This window comes from Microplitis mediator, chromosome 1 (assembly GCF_029852145.1).
Source record: "Microplitis mediator isolate UGA2020A chromosome 1, iyMicMedi2.1, whole genome shotgun sequence".
Lineage (NCBI taxonomy): Eukaryota > Metazoa > Arthropoda > Insecta > Hymenoptera > Braconidae > Microplitis > Microplitis mediator.
The window spans coordinates 16,177,017-16,201,373 of record NC_079969.1 but is presented as its reverse complement, the minus strand read 5'-3'; the positions used below and the strand labels follow the sequence as shown (position 1 = coordinate 16,201,373).

Below are 24,357 nucleotides of genomic sequence, written 5' to 3'. Positions count from 1 at the left end.
GTATAAGCATAAACTTAGAATAATTACGTATTAATTTTTATTAATCGAAAATATAAAAAGCATAGTTTTAAAAGTTATAATTCCAATTAATAACAAATACTCAATAAGCAATGATTTTAAAAATTGCATTAAAATCATTGAGTTTATTTATAACAAAAGTGTCACTCATTTTTAATTATATATATTATTATTTTTAAGTATATATATCATTATTGCACGCCTCGATTTTTAATTATATATATATTTATTTTTAATTATATATGAGTCATTCCATGTCAAATCGACAAATTTTTTACCCGACCCCCTTTGATTTTGCTCAAAGTTTCCTATCTTTTTCTACCCCCTAAAATAGCTTTTTAGGAATTATTTCAGATTTTTTTGCCCAACCCAAAGAATGTTGCGATTTTTTGAAAAAAAAACCGCTCTTTTTTTTTTAAATCGCTAGAACTTTTTCAAAAATTGACCGATTGGGACCACACCAAATTGAAATTTATTTTTTAATGTAGTTTTAAATAAAAATACGAAAAAAATTTCAGAAGTCCGGATCTATGAAATATTTGGGTTTTTTTTCGAAATAACCGTCATTTCCGCGAAGTCCGACCCCTTTTATTTTTTTTTTTTACTCAAAAAAAACTTCAACTAATTCTGCAAGAACCTGCGGTAGTTTCAAGATGTGCCGACGATTGCTTCTAATTTTTTTTTTTTAATTAAAAAAAAAGTTTTTTGAATTTGGTTTATTTTATATGACTTTATTATGAAATTTTATTGGCTTTCTCGTGAAACTTCAGAAGTTGAAAAATAAAATTGTATTGAAAAATTTTAAGTGGTTATTGTCCAAAAAAAAAGAGCGGTTTTTTTCAAAAAATCGTAACATTCTTTGGGTTGGGTAAAAAAATCTGAAATAATTCCTAAAAATGTATTTTAGGGGGTAGAAAAAGATATCAAAAACTTTGAGCAAAATCGAAGGGGAGCGGGTAAAAAATTGGTCGATTTGACATGGAATGACCCATATATTATTATTTATAATATTACTTATAATATAAAATACACTGACACAAGTCGCAGTATACCCACAGAGTGGAGTAAAAAAGTTGTAGGTGGCGCTGTTATTTTCTTTTTTTGATCATTTTACCACACATTGGAGTAGATTGCACAAGTGATCTGGTATGGTATACTCCAAACATAGTTACAGATACCAATTCATATAAAATTGTGTGGTTCCCAAAACTACAAAATAAGTATTTTATACTACATTGAGTAGTTGTGGAGCCTACAAAGTTTTACCACATTACAGTAGTAAGCAGAACTCCTATACACTGAGAGAAAAAAGTGCACATTTTCAAGTAAAAATACTTGATTCAAGTATTTTAGATACTTAAATAGTACCGAGTAAATAATTTCTTAATTCTAGTAAAAATACCTCTGAAATCTATTAATACTAAAAACTTAGGTTTAATAAAAAAATACTATGTTAAATAATAGAAAACTAAAATTTAATATTTAAAATACTTGAAATAAATGATGAAAAAAATTTAATTTAGTAATTAAGATACTCCAATTAAATAATAAAAAGTCACATCTAGTAGTTAAAATACTCAAGTTCAATAATTAAAAATTAAAGATTAGTATTTAAAATACTCGTGATCAATATTGAAATATTTTAATAAAGCATTTAAAATACTTTAATTTAATAATTAAAAGTTTCTATTTACTACTTAAAACACTAAAGTATAATAATTGAAAATTTTCATTCAGTATTTGAACGATTTAAGGTCAGTAATTTAAAATTTATATTTAGTAATTAAAATACTCAAGTTTAATAATTAAATCTTCTTATTTAGTATATGAAATGATCAATTCAATAATTAAATATTTATATTTAGTAGTTAAATTTAATCCGTATGGATGCTTCTTCGGATTCCCCTGCGCTGTTATAGTTATGACTGAAAAGCATTCCAAAAATCTACTCACAAGTATTTACCTCAAGGGTACTTGTACTCTTCTACTAGGATATTATCCTGTTGCGAGTAATTGACAGGGTGACCTTTTCACTCCTTTGAACGGAACTTATTACTTCTATTCTAACTGTCCAACTAGGAAAATGTTGCAGCGCTCTTCTGCGCCTAGCGGTTACTCCTGGTACTAATTTTTTCTTTCGCACTCTGCGTTTGCACACTTTGTTATTTTCACTCGCCTTATTTTTTCTCTATCTCTTTATTCATTTAAATTTATTTATTTTTATTTATTTTTTTTTTACACGCATTATATTTTTTTGCGTTTATTTTTTTTTCTTTTAATAATTTTTTTTTTTATATATGAAAATATTGTGACTCGTCACACCATGATAAAAAATTCCTTAAGTTGAGAAAAAAATATTCTCGAACTGGAAAAAAAATCACTTGGGCTGAGAAATTTTATTACTTAGTTTAAAATTTTTTTTTTGTTTTAGTTCGAGAACTTTTTTTGTTGACTTAATACAAAAAATGTCTTTAGCCAAAAATAAAGATTCTTGACTTGAGAACAAAATATTCTCAAACTGAAAAAAAAAATCACTTAAGATGAGAAATTTTTTACTAAGTTTAAAATTTTTTTGTTTTAGTTCAAGAACTTTTTTATTTGACTCAATACGAAAAATGTCTTTAGCCAAGAATAAAGTTTCTTGACTTGAGAAAAAATATTCTCGAACTTGGAAAAAAATTGCTTGGTCAAAGAAAGATTTTTCTTGGCTTACGTAATTGCTTTTTTAAATATAGAAATATGTCAACTTAATTCAAGAAATAATTGCTTGTTACAAGTAACTCATGTATCTAGTAATATATTACTAGATCGAAGCAATAGTCGCTAAAAATAAGAAATATTATACTTCAATTTAGGAAAAATTTCTTGTTTTAAGTATTCACAGAAATAAGTAAAAAAAATACTTGAAAAAAATTTTTTTTTCTCTCAGTGTATAGTAGAGAAATATCACGCACACTGTGGCTTATGTTACTACATTTGTCAATGCGGCGACCACAAAGTGTAGTACAATTTTTACTAGTTTGGTGTGGTAAATTCAACTCCAGCATTTTTTTACGTGTATAGCTGTTTTTATAATTTTGACTTAGTAAATCACTAATAATGATAAAATATTGGCTTGTGGGTATTCGATTTACTCAGTATCAGATGAACGTACATATTTTTGAATGATTTAACAACTTTAAGTGAATGATACTTCAGGTTTTATCAGAAAAAGTGAATTACTCATATTTATTAAATAATTCAGCTATTTAGTAATTAATTTTGTAATAAATGAAAATTTACTAATAGCCATAGTAAGTGTTAGTATAAATAACAATATTTAGGTGACAATTGTCACCGATCCGGTATGGTCAAATGGTTATGATTCCTGGCTTTCACCCAGGCGATCCGGGTTCGATTCCCGGGGAGTGAGGCGCTGACCGCGATGCGATACACATGTAAAACATAACCGCAAAATATAGCACTCGCATAAAAACGCCGAAATTAATACAAAATAATTCCAAATAAATTAAAAAGTGACTTTAATAAGATTAATAAATATTTTTTATAAAATAGTAAATAATCAAAAGTAAAAATAAAGACTCATAGCAGCAAGGAAAACAACGGGAAGGCCAACATGGCCGGTACCGCCAAGCGAAAAAGTGATGGCCAACATACAGGCCCCATAAATAAAATGACACGAGCAAACATAAATAAAACTACAACGATAACAACAGAAGCATTAGAAAAAAGCTTTAAAAGAATGATTAAAGAATGTGGTGGAACACCAGTGAAAATAAATAGTACGAGAGGCAACATAACACCTAACCTATCAAGCAGCAGAGCAAGACCAAATAAAACTATAAATGAAAACACCACAGCTTCGACAAGCACAAGTGACAACGATGGATGGAAGGCACCAAAATACACCAAAAAAATCCACAAAAAGACAGATGACGATGAGAGCAGCATCATCAACAAGAACTCGTACCAACCATTTGCAGAACAGCAAGATGCAAATCAAATGGACCTAGAAACACCAGATGATCCCACAAAGGACAACCCAGAGAACAGCAACAACGACGGAAACACAGATACGGTAACAAATAAAACAATAAAACCTCCACCAATACACGTGACCAACTCCACCATCAAAGAGGTAGTAGAACTACTTACGAGAAACAACATGAAGAATGGTGAGTTTAAACTTAGGCAAATAAATAACTCAGAAAACGCAACAATAACAATTTACGCAAATAATTTAAATATTTATAATAAAATATTAGAAACATTAGAACTAGAAAAAAATAACTATTACACCTACACACCAAAAAATAAAAAACCAAAATCCATAATACTCAAAGGAGTCAATGGAGGATACACTGCAGAAATGGTGAAAGCAGAATTAGAAGCAAGAAATCTAGAAAATGTAAAAATTGAAAAAGTCACAGAAATTAATTTCAATAAAAATAAAAACATCGAAAAAAAAATAACACACTTTTTAGTACAAGTATCAAGCGATAGCACAATCACAGAGATGACTAGAATAAATTTACTACTACACCAGGTAGTTAGATGGGAGCACTTGAGAAGGGAAAAAATATTCCAATGTAAGAGATACCAAAGACTGGGACATGCTAGCTCAAACTGCAAATTACCGTTCAGGTGTGTAAAATGCGGGGAAAGCCATGAGCCAAACGCATGCAAGATAAAACCAGAAGACGAAAAAGACAAATTAAAATGCGCAAATTGTGGACAAACAGGACACCCAGCGAATTATAGAGGCTGTATATATTACAAGCATGCCATAAGTATGATAAATAAAAACAATACAACAAATAGACAAAACCAGCAAGCAAAAATACAAAAAATAAGTAGTTATATCAACCCAAATCAATCATTCGCATCATTATTAAACAGACAGAGCAACCCAAACATAACGACACAATACAGAACTTCACAAGAACCACTGGAACCGATACAATATCAAACCCATACACAAAGAAATGAGGCAACGACAACTAACGGACACACACCACCATCATGGGTAAATGACTTGAAAAATGAATTTAAAAAATTGGCCAACAGATTATATGCACTGGAAGCAAGTATAGCACAAAACGCAAGTAGAATTGACCAGTTATTTGAAATAATTGAATCTCAAATTAACTACGAATAATGGATAATACAACACACTCAGGAGATATACAGACGAATTCCAACAACATGGAATACATAATAAACGATTTAAAAATTGCAGCCATAAATACAAATATTCGGGGCGAAACCGTTTTTGAAATAAAAAGTAATTGTCGTGCTAGCACAGAGAGGCTAGCCAAATATTACAATAATTAGGATTGGTATGCCATTGAAGATTTAAAAAAAATATTAAAACACCAATCAAAGAATATATGAATGCATTAGCATTCATATATATTAAATAACTAACAGCAAATAAATATAAGAGGCATTAAACATGGAATGGAGAAAAAATTCCATTTTTTCCAAATTTGGAAAAAAATGGAATTGGGTATAAAATTTAACATCAATTAAACGGTCTAAAGTAGAATATACTTGCATCAACTTTACTGATGAGCCCAGCAAGTATATTCGGGGCGAAACCGTTTTTGAAATAAAAAGTAATTGTCGTGCTAGCACAGAGAGGCTAGCCAAATATTACAATAATTAGGATTGGTATGCCATTGAAGATTTAAAAAAAATATTAAAACACCAATCAAAGAATATATGAATGCATTAGCATTCATATATATTAAATAACTAACAGCAAATAAACATAAATACAAACTCAATTATCACATACCAACGAAGACTGGACCTAGAACAATTTATCAAAGACAACGAACTAGACATAACACTAGTCTCAGAAACCAAACTCAACAACAGACACAAGCTCAGAATGGACGGCTACGACATCATAAGAACAGACAGGCCAAACTCAACAAAAGGTGGTGGAACGGCTATAATTATAAAAAAAGAAATAGCATAGAACAAAATAACATATCCAAGTTCAGAAAGAAACAAAATTATTGAATACGCCATAATTAAAATTAATATCAACCGAAATCAAAAACTTATCATATCCAGCATATACGCCACAAATAAATCTGAATCAAAGCAAGAATTCTTAAAAGAGCTCGACATATTATTTTCAAAGTTAAACCTACAAGATGAAAACACGTACTATATATTGGCAGAAGATTTCAACGCCAGACATACTGACTTTGGGGACAGGAAGAATAACGTAAGAGGCCGATTCTTAACCAAATGGGAAAAAGAACACACACTCCAATATAAAACCAAAATATATACACCAAAGGAACCAACATACACACCAGCGCAGACGATACTAGACATAGCTATAATAGACAGCAGACTCCAAATAAACAACTTAATCGACGGAAAACTAGAAACACTATTGTACGACAGCGACCACAATGCAATATACATGGAAATTCAACAACAACTAACACTCACAACGGACACGAGGCCACCGAAGCTACTCTATAAAAAAACAAAATGGAAAGTATTCACCAAATACTTAAATGATGAATACCAACTGGAAGTCCCAGACAATAGAAACTTAACAAACACAGAAATAGAAGAATACCTAGAAAAAATCAGCCAACACATACTGAATGCAATAGGCAACAAAGTACCAAAATTGGAAAAACAAGACAACCCAAATCACTATGTAGCAAATAGGATAAAAAAGCTGCACAAATTTAAATCAACACTGGTGACCAGACTACACGCTCAGAAAAAAGCTAACCACCCGTACTCCGTAGCATCTATAAACTACCTCAAACAGTTGCTGGCAGACACCAAAAACAAAATACAAGACGAAATAAAAAAAAACATAGAAAATCACTGGACAAAAATAGCAAAAAAAATAGACTACAGAAACCCAGAGAAATTTTTCCCAATCATAAACAAAGTGTTCAGACCTAGAGGGTGGCAAGACATGCCCAACATCCACATAAAAACAACAGACGCAAACATAATACGCAGAAGTCAATGCAATACAGCACACGCAATAGAGCTGGATAATGAATACATAATAGAAGATACAAAAGACAAACTTAACGTCATAGGTGCATACTTCGAATCCATCAACTCCCCAAGATACTTAAACACAAACACAAGACTGAAAGAAATAGTAGACCAAACAGTAAACGAATTTATCACCAAATACAACGAAGACCGTCAAGATAATAAAACAACCATCACATTCTCAGCAACGAATAAAGCATATATACCTATCACAGAACTAGATACACCAAAATACTTCTGCTCAATAGCGGAAATACACTTGATACTCAAGAAACTTCCAAATAAAACGTCAACAGGATTGGATAACATACCAGCCATAGTATTAAAACACTTAACTCCAAGAATAATCAAAGACTACACAATAATTTTCAATAACGCGCTAAATAATCAATACTTCCCGGAATCATGGAAAACTGCAAAAACTCTACCGATACATAAAAAAGGAAAGCCACAGAACCAACCAGCAAGCTACAGACCAATAAGCCTAACACCCAACATTAGCAAAGTATACGAAGCAGTTATCAGAAATTCAATACAAGCGTACTGTAAAAACGAGAAAATAATACCCGACAATCAGTTTGGCTTTCGACGTCAGCACTCCACCGTACATGCGATCCATAAACTCCTGTCAGACGTTAATTCACACCTTCTTAAGAAAGAAATAATAGGAGCAACACTAATAGACTTGGAAAAAGCATTCGATTCAGTATGGATATTCGGTCTGGTATTCATACTGATTCGAAGAAAATTCCCAACGATGCTGATAGGAATGATATGGAATATGATAACCAATAGAAAATACATCATCTGGGATGGAGTAAAGGTATCAACGACAACATTTTTAATACAGGAAGGACTACAACAGGGACTAGTAAACTCACCAGACCTATTTAACATATACACCGCCAGCATCTTAAACCTTTTCAATCTTAATACAGGAAATAACACCTACTCAATGGCCTACGCTGATGATACCATCTTTTACGTGGCGGGAAAAACACCACAGGAAATACAACAAAAACTAGAAGAAATAGTAAATATGGTAAACAAATATTACACTACATGGAACTTAAGAATAAATCCGGCTAAATGTGAAACCATAATATTCAGACAACCATACAAATACATCGCTCCAAAAATAAGAAAACAAATAGACGAATTTAAAATAGTAACATTCAATCCAGACACACAAGAACCAGCAACAATACCAACAAGAAAAACAGTAAAATATCTAGGAATGCAACTAGACCATCTAGCACGCTGCACAGGCCACATAGACATCCAAATATCAAAAGCAAGAAACGCATATAAAGCACTGACCAGATTATTTTGCAATAGAAACATTAACCCCAGAGCTAGAACAATTTGTTATCTACTATTAATAAGACCACTTTTAACATACGCAGCCCCAGTATGGTGGAACTTGGGAGCTGCACACATGGAAAAACTCAGACAATTTGAAAGAGCATGTTTAAGAGCAACACTGGGAATATACAGAAAACCACAAACCGAATACAAAGAAAGAATAAGCAACCAAACTCTATACAATACAGCAGACATACCATGAATAGACAATTTTATACTAAAACTAACCAGAGATTATTATAGCCAACTCCAGAACATAGAAAACGACGTAATACAAAGAATTAAATACACAAATGACAATCTCAACACAGCAGCAAAAGCGGGTTACCTTCAGCCACAATCATTCACGCAACTTGACAGACTGGGCATCATTCAAAACGAATTGAATATACCCACTATTTATCACCGCAGTAGACACAAAGCCAATAAAAGCATCGCAATAGACAATTACATAAACAACAACAACAACCTAAAATACTCGATGGCAATCCCAAATAGAGACTTGAACGACTTTTATCGTCTAGACCCCAAATACTGGTGGCTGGACAATACTGCAACTCACATGACAGCTGGAAGTCAGAAGAAAAAGAAAAGAACAAGAGCAAAGACAGCAACAAGTTGGTCGCAATCGACACAGAGAATAGAATTGTAAATAATGTATATATGTACATATGTAAATAATTATTAGTTTTAAGGTAGCCATAAGGAAAAATAAGATTGAAACAGTGGTTTTTTTTTATAAAATAAATTTTTCCACATAGTAATAAAGTTAACCAGACTCAGTTTAGACAGCAATTTTTTTTACGCCGTCTATTAAGCCACAGAACAAAAACAAAACAGTAAATCAAAATTACAGAGATGGAGGAGATCCGAGACGCTGCCAACAACAGCCAGTTAATCTCAAAAACTAATACAATAATATATAGAAATTAAGGTTTTATGTTATTTCGTTTATTTAAACCTATTATGTATGACTTGACAAATTAAATAAATAAACTTTAAAATAAAAAAAAAAAAAAAAAAAAGGTTCGATTCCCGGTACCGGAAATTTTTTTTTTTTTTTTACTATTGATTATTTTTACAATCGCTAATTAAATATATTTATTCTGTACTTCATGATAGTTACAATAAATTATCGAAATGAATGATGGAGGTTCATATCCTACTGATTTATTTGACCACCTCAATATACACAGTAAATCACAACCAAGTCAATTATCGAGAATGAATTCGTATTAATTAGCTTTTACCTGAAGAAGGTATTTAATTTTAAAATATTAAATGATTCACCTAGTTATTTTAGCTTTCAGAGTTTACTTAATCCGTTGCGGTGACATGGGGTCCAGTGGATTCAAGCCAAACTTTGGGGCTTTTCTACGTTTAGAACGTCTTTTTAAAATTACACAAATGCAAAAAATTAAAGGAGCAGCAAAATTTTATAAATTTTTTAGTGATTTTTGGAAGGCTGTAACTTGGTAAAAAATGATCGTATCGAGATTTAAAAAAAAGCATTTTACAGCTTGAAATCTCTAGTTTTGGTGCATTTCTTTCAAAATTTTTTAAAACCTCCGGTTATTGCGCAAACATGAGAAATACCGCGAGACAAAAAATTTCTAAATTTTTTTTTTTTTCCGAAGAGCCCACGGACCGCGAAAAAATTCTTTCAACTAAACGAATGCATAGTTCGTTTAGCAAATTTATTCAGCTTCAATTTGGTTTTTTTTTTTACCTCGTAAGACGATTTGTCGCAGAGATATCAGCCTTCAAACAGAAAATGATCCTTTTGGCTTTGATCATCGATATTTCAGGTACCAATGATCGCACAGAAAGTTTAAGGGTGGCGGTGAAAACTTGAATAAATTTCCTACAAGACCCTGTCGTCATTTTTTGAAAAAAAAAAAATTTTTTTTCATTTTTAACATCCATTAGAAGTAAGTACAAAAAAATGACTTTTTTTGGTTTTTCAGTAAATCTACCGCTACTCTGCAAATATCGATAAAAAAAAATTATGTTGCCAGGGACTTTTTTAGCTTAATGTACCCCCAAGACCCCTGTAAATTTTTAAATTGATCTATTGAACCGTTTTTTGGGAATCATCGATCAAAGTTTAGCTAAACAATTAAAGGAGCAAGTTTTGTTCCTTTAATTGTGTAATCATAATCAAAATGAACAAATTTTTTTTTTTCGACTTTTCTCAAATTTTTGCGTTGGTGACTCAGCAAATGCAAGGAAATGACAAAAAAAATAAAAAATTTCCAAAGAATGTCAAAAAAAAAATGTAGAACACAAAAAAAAAGTTTCAATTTTTTTTTACATTTTTGGAAATTTTTTATTTTTTTTGTCGATTGTTCCTTGAACCTAATACAACAAGTTTTTGCATGTCTTATGACCGATTTCGTCACTCGTAGTTATCCTACGCTTAAGGGAGAGGGGAGGGGTCTAAAGGCGAGAAAAAGGCCTATTGTCATGATTTGTTCTTTATGAATAATGTTGGTTTATTAATTTCATATACACATTACAGTATGACATCTAAAGAGCTCCTTGAGCTCGAAAACAGCGGGAGGTTTTGGGGATGGCTCGCAGGGCCAACCGATGCCCAGATTTTTTGTACCTGCTTCTAATGGATGTTAAAAATAAAAAAGAATTTTTTTCTAAAAAATGATGAAGGGGTCTTGTAGGGAATTTGTTCAAGTTTTCAACGCCGCCCTTAAATTTACCGTGCGATTATTGGTAGCGGAGATATCGATGATCAAAGCCAAAAGGATCCTTATTCGTTTGTAGGCTGATATCTTTGCGACAAACTGTCCTACAAGGTTAAAAAAAACCGAATTAAAGCTGAATAAATATGGTAAACGACCTATGCATTAGTTTAGCTGAAAAAATTTTTCCACGGCTCGTAGACTCGTAGAAAGAAAAAAAAAAAAATTTGGAAATTTTTTGTCTCACGGTATTTCTCATGTTTGCGCAATAGCCGTAGCTCTAGAAAAATTTTGATGGAAATGCACCGTAAATGGAGATTTCAAGCCATAAAATGCTTTTTTTTAATCTCGAATTTTTCACAGTCACAGCCTTGCAAAAATCATTCAAAAATTTCTAAACATTTTCTGTTCCTTTAATTTTTTGCGTTATTAGTGTATTAGTACATCAATTATTTGTTGCATGTGCCCCACGTCTTCCGTTTTAGATCTTACAAGTATTTTCATAGTTATTAAAAACTCATAATCATAAACTTTCAGGACTATTGGTAAGAAGTTTGGAATCTGTATGTGGTTTTAAAGCTTCATGAGCCTCAGAGATATAATTTTATAGTTTTGAGTCTAAAATCACCTGGCAACATCAACCTTTCCATCAATATTTGCAAAGTAGCAATTGATTGACTAAAAAACCATAAAATATCCATTTTTTGTAGGTTTTTCAAATTGATTTTAAGGATGAAAAAAAATTTTATTTTCAAAATCGAAAATGGAGCTTGTGGAAGATTTATTCAAGTTTCTCAAACTGTCCTTTAAACTACTGTGCGACCATTGGTTGCTTAGATATCGATAATCAAAGACGAAAGGATCCTTTTTTATTTGAAGGCTGATATCTCAACAGCAAATTGTCGTACAGAGAAATGAAAAAAAGAAAATTGTAGCTGAATAAATTTCCTAAACGAGCCATGAATTGATTTTTCTGAAAAGAATTTTCCTGGCCCCGTAATCCCAAAAAACAAAAACAAAAAATTTAGAAAAATTTTGTCTCGAGCTATTTTTTATAATTCCGAAAAAACCGTAGCTCAAAAAATTACTTTGCTGGTAAATTTTTAAACTAGAGATTTCATACTTCAATTTGCTTTTTTTATTTTTTCGATACGATCATTTTTCACGAAAATACAGTCTTCCAAAAATCACTAAAAAATTTATAAAATTTCTTTGTTCCTTTAATTTTTTGGATAAGTATATATGTGAATACATTAAATTACTTAAAAATTATTTTATCGGCGTGGGATGCTCTGGATTGTTTTAAAAATTTGAAATATGTTATAAAAATTGAAAAATACATTTCAAAGTCGTAAATTACACGAAAATATCGGAACAACCCGGATCGAAAAATATTTCAGAACGATCGGAATTAATTTGAAGTGATGTTCGACATTCGAATATTTTAGAGCTCATCAGATCATTTTCGAAATTTCAGATCAGTCCAAAAAATTTAACACATAAATAAACGCACCACCAAAAAATAACCCAGCAAAACAGGTGGTCGCAGGTAGTATATATATATATGTATTTTTGTATGTATGTATATATATATATATATATATATTTTTTTTTATAACTAAGAAATTACTCGTTTAAATGACAGAAATATGAACACGAGTAATTTTTTTAGCTTAAAACAAATCAGTTCTTCCAAGTTATATAATTTTTTGTTTTAGAAATGTAAGATGTCGGCTAATTTCAAAAATTAGAATTGAAAATTCAATTAATAAAAAAATACTCATGTACATTTGGAAAAATTATACTCCATTAGCTTTTTGTTTTTGCAGTGATATATAGCCTAGAAATAAATAATTTATCACAATTTAAATTTTGAATTATAACATAACTATTTTCTTATCAAACAAAAATAATAGGTATATGAATTTCAGAAAAATAAACACAACTATGTTTTTCAATTCAAAAATCATCCTAAAAATATATGATCCTAAAGTTAGCAGACAATTAAAACTTTTCGGTTTTTTTTTTAACAAATCAATTAAAAAACTAAAAATATGCACGTGTGGAAAATAAAAAAAGTGACAAATGCAATTTTGAAAATATTTAATTTTTTAATTTATCGTTCTTAAAAAAATCCAAAAATTATTAGACGTGGGCGATAAAAATTAATGACACTGAAGTTAGCAGACGTCTAATAATTTTTTGATTTATTTTTAGACGATAAACCATAAAAAAAAATATTTGAAAAAATTACATCTGTAGTTTTTAAATTTTCTACATGTGCATATTTTTATTGTATTTTTTTGCAATTGATTTGTTGAAAAACAAAAATTCATTAATTTTGAATTGCCTGCTAACTTCTGGATCATGAAAATTACTGACTTCTGAGAAGATGTGAATGTAACTGACAAGTGTCAATTTTTTAAATTTTGAAATAAATATATAAAATGCAAGTAGAATAAAAAGTGAGAAATGTGTATTTAGATAAATGCAAGATTAGTACACGCATCTTTTAAAATTTCATTATTTTAATTTATTTATTTATTTGCTTAAAATTTATAAATTGTCTCGTCTGCTACATTGACACTCATACTTTTGGGTTTATGTTTTGTTTTTGAAGTTTCAGAGCCGAATGTTAATACTAAATTTAAAATTAATAAATAATGTCAATAATTAATATAACCATTAATCTTTATTATAAAAATAATCAATTTAATTACTTCATTACTTACAGTTAATGATTAACTTTTTTCAATGTTTACAAGCTTCGAAGTTAACTCTTAACAAACAGACTAACTAACAATTTTCCTGTTCTCACCAGTGTAAACATTGCAGTGTATCGTTGGGTTAGCGAGAATTTGCGTTTCGGATATTTTCGTTTTTTACCCCCACCATCTAAATTTAATATCTAAGACATTGCGCCTTGATGGTGGGGATAAAAACCCGAAGCGCAGTCTCGCTAATTTAACTATAAAACGGTTGCATCCAGTTTCTTTACCTTATGACCACTTTAGCTTGAAATTGACAGTAATTTGACAGTCAAAATTACCGAAATTTTCTGCCCGAATTTTCTGACAATTTGACAGCAAAAGTTAGAGAGAATAATTTGCGGTTCATTTTTCCTCAAATCAGAGGTAACTTTTTTTACTAGAAAAAAACTCTAACAAAAGTTTCCTTGAATTTTTCGTTTAATGTCCGATAACTTCGGGCTTTTCCGTTCTTGACGAAAATTCGTATTCAATTTCTGAAGTGAATTTTCATTCTATTTCAGGTTGTAAATTTACGTCAAGTTGTCTACAAATTGTCGTCATAAGCGGAAATACCCGAAGATGACGGAAAATTCAAGGAAACTCTTGCAAAGGAAACTTTCGCTAAGCAAACTGTGCTATTACTCTGATGCCCTAATAGCACAGTTTGCTTAAGCAAAAGTTTACTGTACAAAAGTTTCGTTGAATTTTTCTTCAAATTTCCGTCAACTTTGGACTTTTCCATTTTTTACGACAAGTTGTATGCAATTTATTATTGAATTTGAAGTAAATTTACTGCTAGAATTAGAATGCAAATTCACTTCAAAAGTTGAATAGACAAAAGTTGTCATTAATTTTCAGGTAAATTTTATGTCAATTTATCGTTAATTTGACTTAAAAAATTATTAAGTATATTTTTACGCTCAAATTGTAGACAATTTTATGTATAAATTTGCTTACCTTCTGAAATGGTAAGAAAGAACATTACCGACCGTTTTTTCTCGTACAAGTTTACCTTAAAATTGAAGAAAAATTAACCGCACATTTTTAGTTTCAACTTTTACTGTGAAATTATCTGCAAATTCGGGCAGCAGATTTCAGGTAATTTCAACATCAAATTACCGTCAATTTCAATGCAAAGTGGCTATTAGGGTGGCTACACTTTGCTCAGCAATTTGATGCAAATCAACTGCCGCCATCTGAATGTAATTTGACAGAAACACTTGCCGTCAATTTCAAGTGAAACTTTGAATTAACTTAACGTCTTTGTCTGTAGTCGAACTTTGACTTTGAACAGTAATTGCTTGTTCTCTAACTTTTTCCTTTAAATTGGTTTCAGAATAATGAGTGTGAATGTAGCAGACATCAGACAAATTTAAAAATATAAATAAATAGAGTAAACAATTAATAAAATTAAATTAAAAAAAAAATGCGCATTTAAAAAATTTTGAAACTAATAAGTTTATTTTTTAAATTATTTATCCTATTTATTTGTAGTTTTAAATTTATCTGATGTCTGCTACATTCACACTCATTTCAGAATACGGCAGTAACTTGAAGTTAACTTGTGGTTAAGGTTCTTATTCACAGCTGGCAATAGTTTGTTTGTCGTCAAATCGAAGGAAATATTGGCTGAGCAAAAACTTTTGCAAAGCAAACCTGGCATCTGGGCCGAGCGATTATGATTGGGTGGAGGGAGTAACGTGGACACCCATGGGCAGGGTTGCCAGATTGGGCGTATTACCGGAATTTGGGTGAATTTCAGACGTGCCTTGCGCTAAAATTTTTATTAGGTGATTTTCCACAATTTGGGATATTTTGAAATTCGTCCGTATGATTACTAATCATCTAAGAATGAAAAAAAATATTTTCTGAATTTCTTACTCTGTTCTCGGCTTATTCCCTCGTCTTCATAATTTACTGTAATTCCCAATAGCCAAATTTGGTCACCAGAAAGTTGGTATCTGTATTGCGATCAACTTGTGGACAACTTGACTAATATATAATATTCGTCATTTGTTATTTATCAATATGTTTTCAAAAATAAACTATTTAAAAATAAAAAGGACTATTCATTTAAAATTATTAACATTGACCGGTTTTTATTGTTAGTGTGCGCTTTTTCTGTAAGGTCACGCTACTTTCTGTTGAACACTTCTGGCAACCCTGCCGATGGGCAGGACACCTTTACCAGCTGGCAGCTGGCAGATGTGTCCCGCGCGGTCGCAGTGTACTTCTTGTTGTTTGCATTGTATATTTCTGTAATCAATAAGTCGTTCGACATGGATGCAAATTTTTCTATTAAAATCAAATTTTAAATATTTCGCGGCTTGCATTAATATTAACGCATTCTTTAAATTGTGGAAACAATATATAACTACAAGACTGATTCTTTGTATCACTGAGCATTGAGCACAATCGTGAGCCACCTGGTATTAATATATTTATTTTTAACATCAATAGTTATTTCTTTGAATCTGGATCGTCACTAAATATTTAAAAAAAATCATTTATTTGTGTTGTTAAACGAAATATCTTACCAATGTTACTCATTTCTTTCACGGAAAAAAAAATTCTGATATATTACAATGACATTTGAGAGGTTAAAGAAAAAAAAAACAGTATTATTGATTTTTGATGAAAAAAGGCAGGACAGCAGATTTTAGGATTCAAAATATAAACGATGTTCAAGACAGAATTGGTTTCAGTATCAATTACTGTGTTGTTGCAAGTGACCATTAAAAAGTGCTCAAAGGTAGTGGGTAATGATCAATTTCCGAGTTAAGACAAAAGCACCCCATGTAGATTCGGCCCTGAACCGGCGGCGGAGTAATTTACGTTGTGCTGTATAACCTCAGCTGTTTCCCGCCAAAGATCGCCATTGCAAAACGCGTTCGGGCGTTGTGTGCACTGTAGAGTGACTGTCTTGCGGACGAATCTCAGTTGTATACTGATTTATACCAGTGTTCGAATAAGGAATATTATTCTAATAACAAAGTTTCGTGTAAATACGTGATTTGATATCGTGATGCCCGAAAAACTCACGAATACAAAGAAAGTGATCATAAGAAAATGAAATAGTAATATATATGTATGTGTGTATGTGTATGTGTATGTATATGTGTGTGCATGCATATATAATATTCGAATAAAAAAAAAGATAAAAAATAAACTATTCGAATTTAAAAGTTTGAATTTTTTTTGTAACCAATTAATTTAAATTTAAAGTGTTTCGCGATAGCTCAGGTTAAAAAGTTGTACTCATCAACTCATAAACGGTGATATAATATACAACAGTGTGTGAGCAGGATAAGTGGCGCGGAACAACAAGATATGTCAGTGTTTGCTAGTAGTGACGAACGGATTCTCATTGAAGAAATCGTTGAAGCCACAGCCGGAGAACAGGAATCCGAAGCCGAGTTTTGTAGGTGAGTAACAACGGCAATGAGGGAACACGAGCACTTTCCGGCAATAAAAATATCCTCGTAAAAACTTACTAAGAAATAAAAATAATTATCGTGTGAGTTTTCATGAAATGAATTTCATAGGTGTGACCCGATGCATGTGCCAGTAATTACTCATCGAGGAATTTTTATTTGCGAACTGGAAACTCGAGCATTATTTTGGTCACAATTGTTGACTCCAGTCCTCTCACTTCAATTGTTTCCGTATAATGTTGCTCTCAATTTGACCTTTTCGATCTTCCATAATTACTGTGGTCTTTTTGCTTTCAGTTTCAAACGTAATTTCAAAATAAATATTTGCCGAAAGAAGTTTGTCTTTTGTTTTATTTTTCAATAAATAATTAAGATATTCTTTCAAAGAAATACTGTTTTTTTTTATTTACTCAATTTTTCGTCTTAAGGCACAGGCCAAATGTCAAAGTGTAATCATTCAGATGATCTTACAAAAGTAGTATAAAAATTTGAAGTGATCAAACAACAATAATACAATTTAAATCAGACATACAGACAAAAAAAAAGATAGAATATGAGCGATGTAAAGTTCAATGATACGCCGTTACAAATTTCGTTAATTAAAATCTAGATTTAGTAAATAATACCGGCCCACAAAAAAAAAGTGGTCTGTACTTTTGACCGGACCTACCTATTTTTATGTATTTTGACACGCTGAATCCGAATGTGAAGTCAGTTTTGCCTGTACACCCTCAAAATTTTGAGTAAATTGCAAAAATCCGTAAAAATCGCCAAAAATTAGCAGTTTTGGTAAGAAAAAAATTTATGGAACTATAGACCAAGTATGATTTTTATGTATTTTGGTCCGCTGAATCCAAATGATTATAATCATACATCTTATTCTTAAAAATCTCAATACAGCCTGATCGAATTTGATACTTGATACTACAAATGATTGCTTATATAGCATAGTAGAAAAATATGGCATATTAGAATTTATATTATTTTTATCAATAGCTAGCCCTGGTTGAAATTTTTCTGACTTTTCTCCGAAAAACTCTGAAAAAGTCTTTAGAACTTTAGAACTGAGTTTTTCAGAGAAAATTCCAAAAAATTTCCACCAGGAAAAGACTAGTCTTTTAAAACGTCTTGTATCTATATCAATATCAATCATCAATGACTAATTGGTTGAATATTTAGAGACAAATTGAATAATTTTTCCAAATGTTTAATCAGTTTTTTCCTATGACGATATAATAAATGAGTATGAATATAAAAAAAAACCCTTCAATACACGGAGAAATTATTCTCGTTTGAAATGCTATGGTGTCATAGTAAAGCCGGGCCATGTTGGCGGCCTGCAAAAATTGAAATAAACATATTACAAAATTGATTATGGTCATAGTAAAATAGACAACAATTATATCACAAATCACTGTAATCTTTGTAAATTTTACTGTGGTCATAGTAATTGCGCATGTGTTCATTACAATTTTCGTCAGGTGGCCAACGTGGTCCGGCTTTACTATGACATCATAGCATTTTAAACAAGAATAATTTCTCCGTAAAGTATTTAGTGCAATGAATGACATAATTGAGGAGTGAACAGAAGTTATAACCGGCACAATGGTCAGTTATGATAATTTTACGGATTAGGTTAGACTGCGAAAACAGACTTTTTGATGACATAAATATCTGCGTCTTAATCGACGGATTTTTAAGTCTTTTTTCATATGATAGTGTTTTACATAAGATAAACTTAAAGAGCAAGTATCCTGTCGCTTTCAATAGATACCGTTTCACTGGAAAACTTTTTTCTCTCGAAACGGTTGACTTTTAAGCCGTTAAGAAGAGTTGTTAAGAAGAGTTGTTACTTTTTCCTCATTTGCACATAAGTAAACGAGCAGTACTATCCTTGCTGGCCTTGCACATTAAATGAAAACTTTGTTTACACTGAAAGAAAAAATGTATGTTTTCAAGAAAAATGCTTGATTTAAGTATTGCAATTACTTAAATAGTGCCAAGCAATTATTTCCTTCAATGAAGTAAAGCTATTACTCTATTCAAGTATTTTATTTAATTGCTTAATACTGACACATGGTGGCAACATTTCTGGAAAATCAGAAACTTTTGGACCGCCCTTCTCATGGACACTTAACATTGTAACTAGTTTCGAATTGTTTCTTTTAATCAAGGTCAAATTAGTTTTGTAACTTCATAAACATTTTTTTTATAAATAAATAATTTTACCCTACCTAAGATTTGAACCTAGACCGATCACGTGAGACTTATATAAATAGAGACTTAAATAAGTAATTTTACGACACAAAAATCTGTTGCAAATTCTGGACGATATATTTTTAAAAACGATGATCAAAATTTAGTTGTTGAAAAAAAATTCAGACCTCACCTTCGAGCCAAATCTTCAAATTATTTGAATCATTTACTTTATATTTGATTTGAAATTAAAGCATGGTCCAATAATGACGGCAATATCTATGTCAAAGTTTAGTGATTGCACCATATTGTAAAATGTGTTGCACTACTTCTCGAGTCTCATAATAATCATAACTTTATATAAACTACGAAAACTATCCAATTGTACATCAATAGAATATTTTTCTGCCTGTAACCTCGGAATACTCAAGTATTGTTGAAAATATTATTAAAGCTCAATAATACTATTTGTTATATTTCCATGTTGTAGCGTTGAACTGACAATTATTTTTATTCAACTTCCCTCAGAAAATAATAATATTTTTAAACATTTTCTATTGGAAAGCTACACGCCAAAATGCCTAAAAAAGTAATTATCAATAATATACTGATGTACAATATAAAGATGATTATAGTGAAATTCGTATATAATTTACACTAACGCAAAATTGCTATAATCAAAACTATTTCCTTCAAATGTATCTTTGTAAATTTTCTATAATAAAATAAAAAATAGATATATAGAATGTATTCATTGGTATCGACTTAGAAAAAAAGCTTGAGGGCCCTTTCTTTTAGTGTGTAATATCATTTTTCTCGTTGAAGTTTATGGGGAAAGTATCATCTTTAGGCAGGGTTAAACAGCCTTAGAGTCAACTACTTAGTTCTTTTTATTATTATTGGATCACAAATTGAAGATTTTTATAGTAAAACGCTGACGCAAGTAAATAGTGAATAAATTATAAGAAACGAGTCAATCGTTTCTTAATTATAATTATAAAAACGAGTAGACGGTTTGAATTCATTTAGCTCGTGAACGTTCTAATATTTTCAAAATCGAAGTAAATTTCAATGTCTGAGGCACCTAGATCAGTCCTTAGACTTGACTCCACTCTACCTTTTGCGATTCATACCTCATCCCTTGGCTGACAATGATCAATCGGCAGTTGATGAATATCCCATGACTAGGACATAATACACACACATGAGTGAAGATGACCAAATATGTAAAGTATAGTTGCCAGTCCAAAAATAAAGATTAAATAATTTGCCTCATCTCATTTCATGTCCACCTGGTCAAAACTATTCTGAACATACTCGTCAACGATGTCGTAAAAAGTATCCGATAGCCCAAGATATCAGAGTTGGTGCAGTGGTCAATATTATTAAAAAGTGAAAGAGTTAATCGCAGATAATTCTCTAGGCTACGTCTTTTAGATAAAACCATCTTTTCTATTCCCGTGATTTCGATTTAGAACAATTTCCCTAGTCACTTAAAGATTATGCTTGAATGCACCTACAAATATTATTTTCCTGAAGATTAGAACGTTTTTCGCGCAACGAACAAGAAAATTGGAAAATAAAAAATCTACTGGATGACTAGATTTCTGAAGTATCTCGCATGTAGATGCTGGTATGTCAGCCAAAAATCTTAGGCCACCCCTAACCTTCGGAACTACTCCTTAAGCAGTCGAATTATATACATTTTTTTCGATTTTCACACGGAAAAAATAGATAGGAATGGTTACTGTGCTACGCAAGAATGATCGTAAAGCATGTAGAAACTAATCTTAACTAGTTCTTGTTATAATACACTAATGCAAAAAATTAAAGGAGCAGCAAAATTTTATAAATTTTTTAGTGATATTTGGAAGGCTGTAACTTGGTGAAAAATGATCGTATCGAGATTTAAAAAAAAGCATTTTACAGCTTAAAGTCTCTAGTTTTGGTGCATTTTTTTCAAAATTTTTTAAAAGCTCCGGTTATTGCGCAAACATGAGAAATACAGCGAGACAAAAAATTTCTAAATTTTTTTTTTTTTTCCGAAGAGCCTACGGACCGCGAAAAAATTCTTTCAACTAAACGAATGCATAGTTCGTTTAGCAAATTTATTCAGCTTCAATTTGGTTTTTTTTTTTACCTCGTAGGACGATTTGTCGCAGAGATATCAGCCTTCAAACAGAAAATGATCCTTTTGGCTTTGATCATCGATATTTCAGGTACCAATGATCGCACAGAAAGTTGAAGGGCGGCGGTGAAAACTTGAATGAATTCCCTACAAGACCCTGTCATCATTTTTTGGAAAAAAAATTTTTTTTTATTTTTAACATCCATTAGAAGTAAGTACTAAAAAATGACTTTTTTGGTTTTTTAGTAAATCAACTGCTACTCTGCAAATATCGATAAAAAAAATAATGTTGCCAGGGACTTTTTTAGCTTAATGTACCCCCAAAACCCTTGTAAATTTTTAAATTGATCTATCGAACCGTTTTTTGGGAATCATCGATCAAAGTTGAGCTAAATAATTAAAGGAGCAAGTTTTGTTCCTTTAATTGTGTAATCATAATCAAAATGAAAAAAATTTTTTTTTTAGACTTTTCTCAAATTTTTGCGTTGGTGACTCAGCAAGTGCAAGGAAATGACAAAAAAAAAAAAAAAAATTTCCAAAAAATGTCAAAAAAAAATTTAGAACACGAAAAAAAGTTTCAATTTTTTTTTTTTTGATTTTTTTTGAAATTTTCTTGAAATTTTTTATTTTTTTTGTCATTTCCTTGCACTTGCTGAGTCACCAACGCAAAAATTTGAGATAAGTCGAAAAAAAAAAATTTTTTCATTTTGATTATGATTACACAATTAAAGGAACAAAACTTGCTCCTTTAATTGTTTAGCTAAACTTTGATCGATGATTCCCAAAAAACGGTTCAATAGATCAATTTAAAAATTTACAGGGGTCTTGGGGGTACATTAAGCTAAAAAAGTCCCTGGCAACATAATTTTTTTTTATCGATATTTGCAGAGTAGCGGTAGATTTACTGAAAAACCAAAAAAAGTCATTTTTTTGTACTTACTTCTAATGGATGTTGAAAATGAAAAAAAATTTTTTTTTTTCAAAAAATGACGACAGGGTCTTGTAGGAAATTTATTCAAGTTTTCACCGCCACCCTTAAACTTTCTGTGCGATCATTGGTACCTGAAATATCGATGATCAAAGCCAAAAGGATCATTTTCTGTTTGAAGGCTGATATCTCTGCGACAAATCCTCCTACGAGGTTAAAAAAAAAAACAAATTGAAGCTGAATAAATTTGCTAAACGAACTATGCATTCGTTTAGTTGAAAGAATTTTTTCGCGGTCCGTGGGCTCTTCGGAAAAAAAAAAAAATTTAGAAATTTTTTGTCTCGCGGTATTTCTCATGTTTGCGCAATAACCGGAGGTTTTAAAAAATTTTGAAAGAAATGCACCAAAACTAGAGATTTCAAGCTGTAAAATGCTTTTTTTTAAATCTCGATACGATCATTTTTTACCAAGTTACAGCCTTCCAAAAATCACTAAAAAATTTATAAAATTTTTCTGCTCCTTTAATTTTTTGCATTAGTGTAAAAGTGAGTCGTTTTTACATATGATCGAGTACACGGAAACAAATAAATAGAACTGGCTACCATGTCAGATAGTAGTCAGTGCCATCTGTAGAAAAAAAAAAATTGAAATAGCAGTGGGTCCTATCTACGTAGTACTGGCTACTCTCTACATTGTTCTCAGCGCCATGTCGGATGTTGCTCACTACTATCCTACATATTACACTCTTACATATTGCCCAGTTCTATGTACATAGCAGCCAGTGGTATGTCAGATAGCAAAGGTTACTTTTTAAACATATTGCCCACTGCTATCATTAATTTAGTTATGATAATAATTTTATTTGTTCGTTGTCAATAATAAATACTAGCGCCATCCCTAAAAAAATTTATTGAAGTCCTTACGGAATAAAAATCTCAGATAGTACTCATTGCTATCTTACATAGAACTCTCTACTATGATACACAGAACTGTACATAGAAGAATTTACATAGAGCTGGGCAATATGTAATAGTGTAATATGTAGGATAGTAGTGAGCAACATCCGACATGGCGCTCAGAACAATGTAGAGAGTAACCAGTACTACGTAGATAGGACCCACTGCTATTTCAATTTTTTTTTTTCTACAGATGGCACTGACTACTATCTGACATGGTAGCCAGTTCTATTTATTTGTTTCCGTGTACGATTCAACATAGTAACCATTGCTATGTTACACGTTGTGTCGAAAACACGACTGGTTATCGTGTTTACAGTCACCGTTCGCTTACCAGATAATACAGGTTCCTTTTAGCAGTAGATTCTTCTTCAAAAAATTCTTCTTCAAAACTTCAAGTTTCGATGTTGGTATCATGAAAAACGATACCGGCCTTTTGCCTTCACGGTGTTTAATGATCGCTAGATAAATTACTACAATCGGTTCGTTAGTTAGAATAATATCGTCATCAAAAATTAAAAAAAAAACACTGATTCTGACATTTTGTTCTGTATGTCTTGTATAATAATTCGTTTGTTTCCACAATTTTTGAGCGGATGAACTAATTTAGGATTTTTGAGGTGGCATTCGAAGCGACTTGTCAATTTTTCGATGCTTTGTAAATTGACGATTTTCAAAGAATTCGGGAAGTTATTGTTTTCGCACCGATTTTCGATAATCGAGTTTGCATCAGATGTCTTAGGAAGCTATTCTGACATATATTTAAAATATAGATGTACAAATACATAGGGTGATCGGGGACTAGTCCCTACTCGGGTATTAAGTCTGTTACC

The 24,357-nt window shown here is 31.2% G+C and overlaps 2 protein-coding genes across 2 annotated transcripts in view; one reads left to right on the top strand and one right to left on the bottom strand.

The window, feature by feature from the left end:
* Positions 1 to 14,020, bottom strand: part of LOC130677615 (uncharacterized) — a 35,884-nt gene extending 21,864 nt beyond the window's left edge. Inside the window, exon 1 of the mRNA XM_057484465.1 lies at positions 13,865 to 14,020. The gene's annotated coding sequence lies outside the window, so the exon portion shown is untranslated. The remainder of the gene's footprint in view (positions 1 to 13,864) is intronic.
* A 2,061-nt stretch (positions 14,021 to 16,081) lies between these two features.
* LOC130677582 (uncharacterized) overlaps positions 16,082 to 24,357 on the top strand; it is a 30,667-nt gene continuing 22,391 nt past the window's right edge. Inside the window, exon 1 of the mRNA XM_057484404.1 lies at positions 16,082 to 17,307. Coding sequence (XP_057340387.1) covers positions 17,213 to 17,307 — 95 coding nt within the window. The 5' untranslated portion in view covers positions 16,082 to 17,212. The remainder of the gene's footprint in view (positions 17,308 to 24,357) is intronic.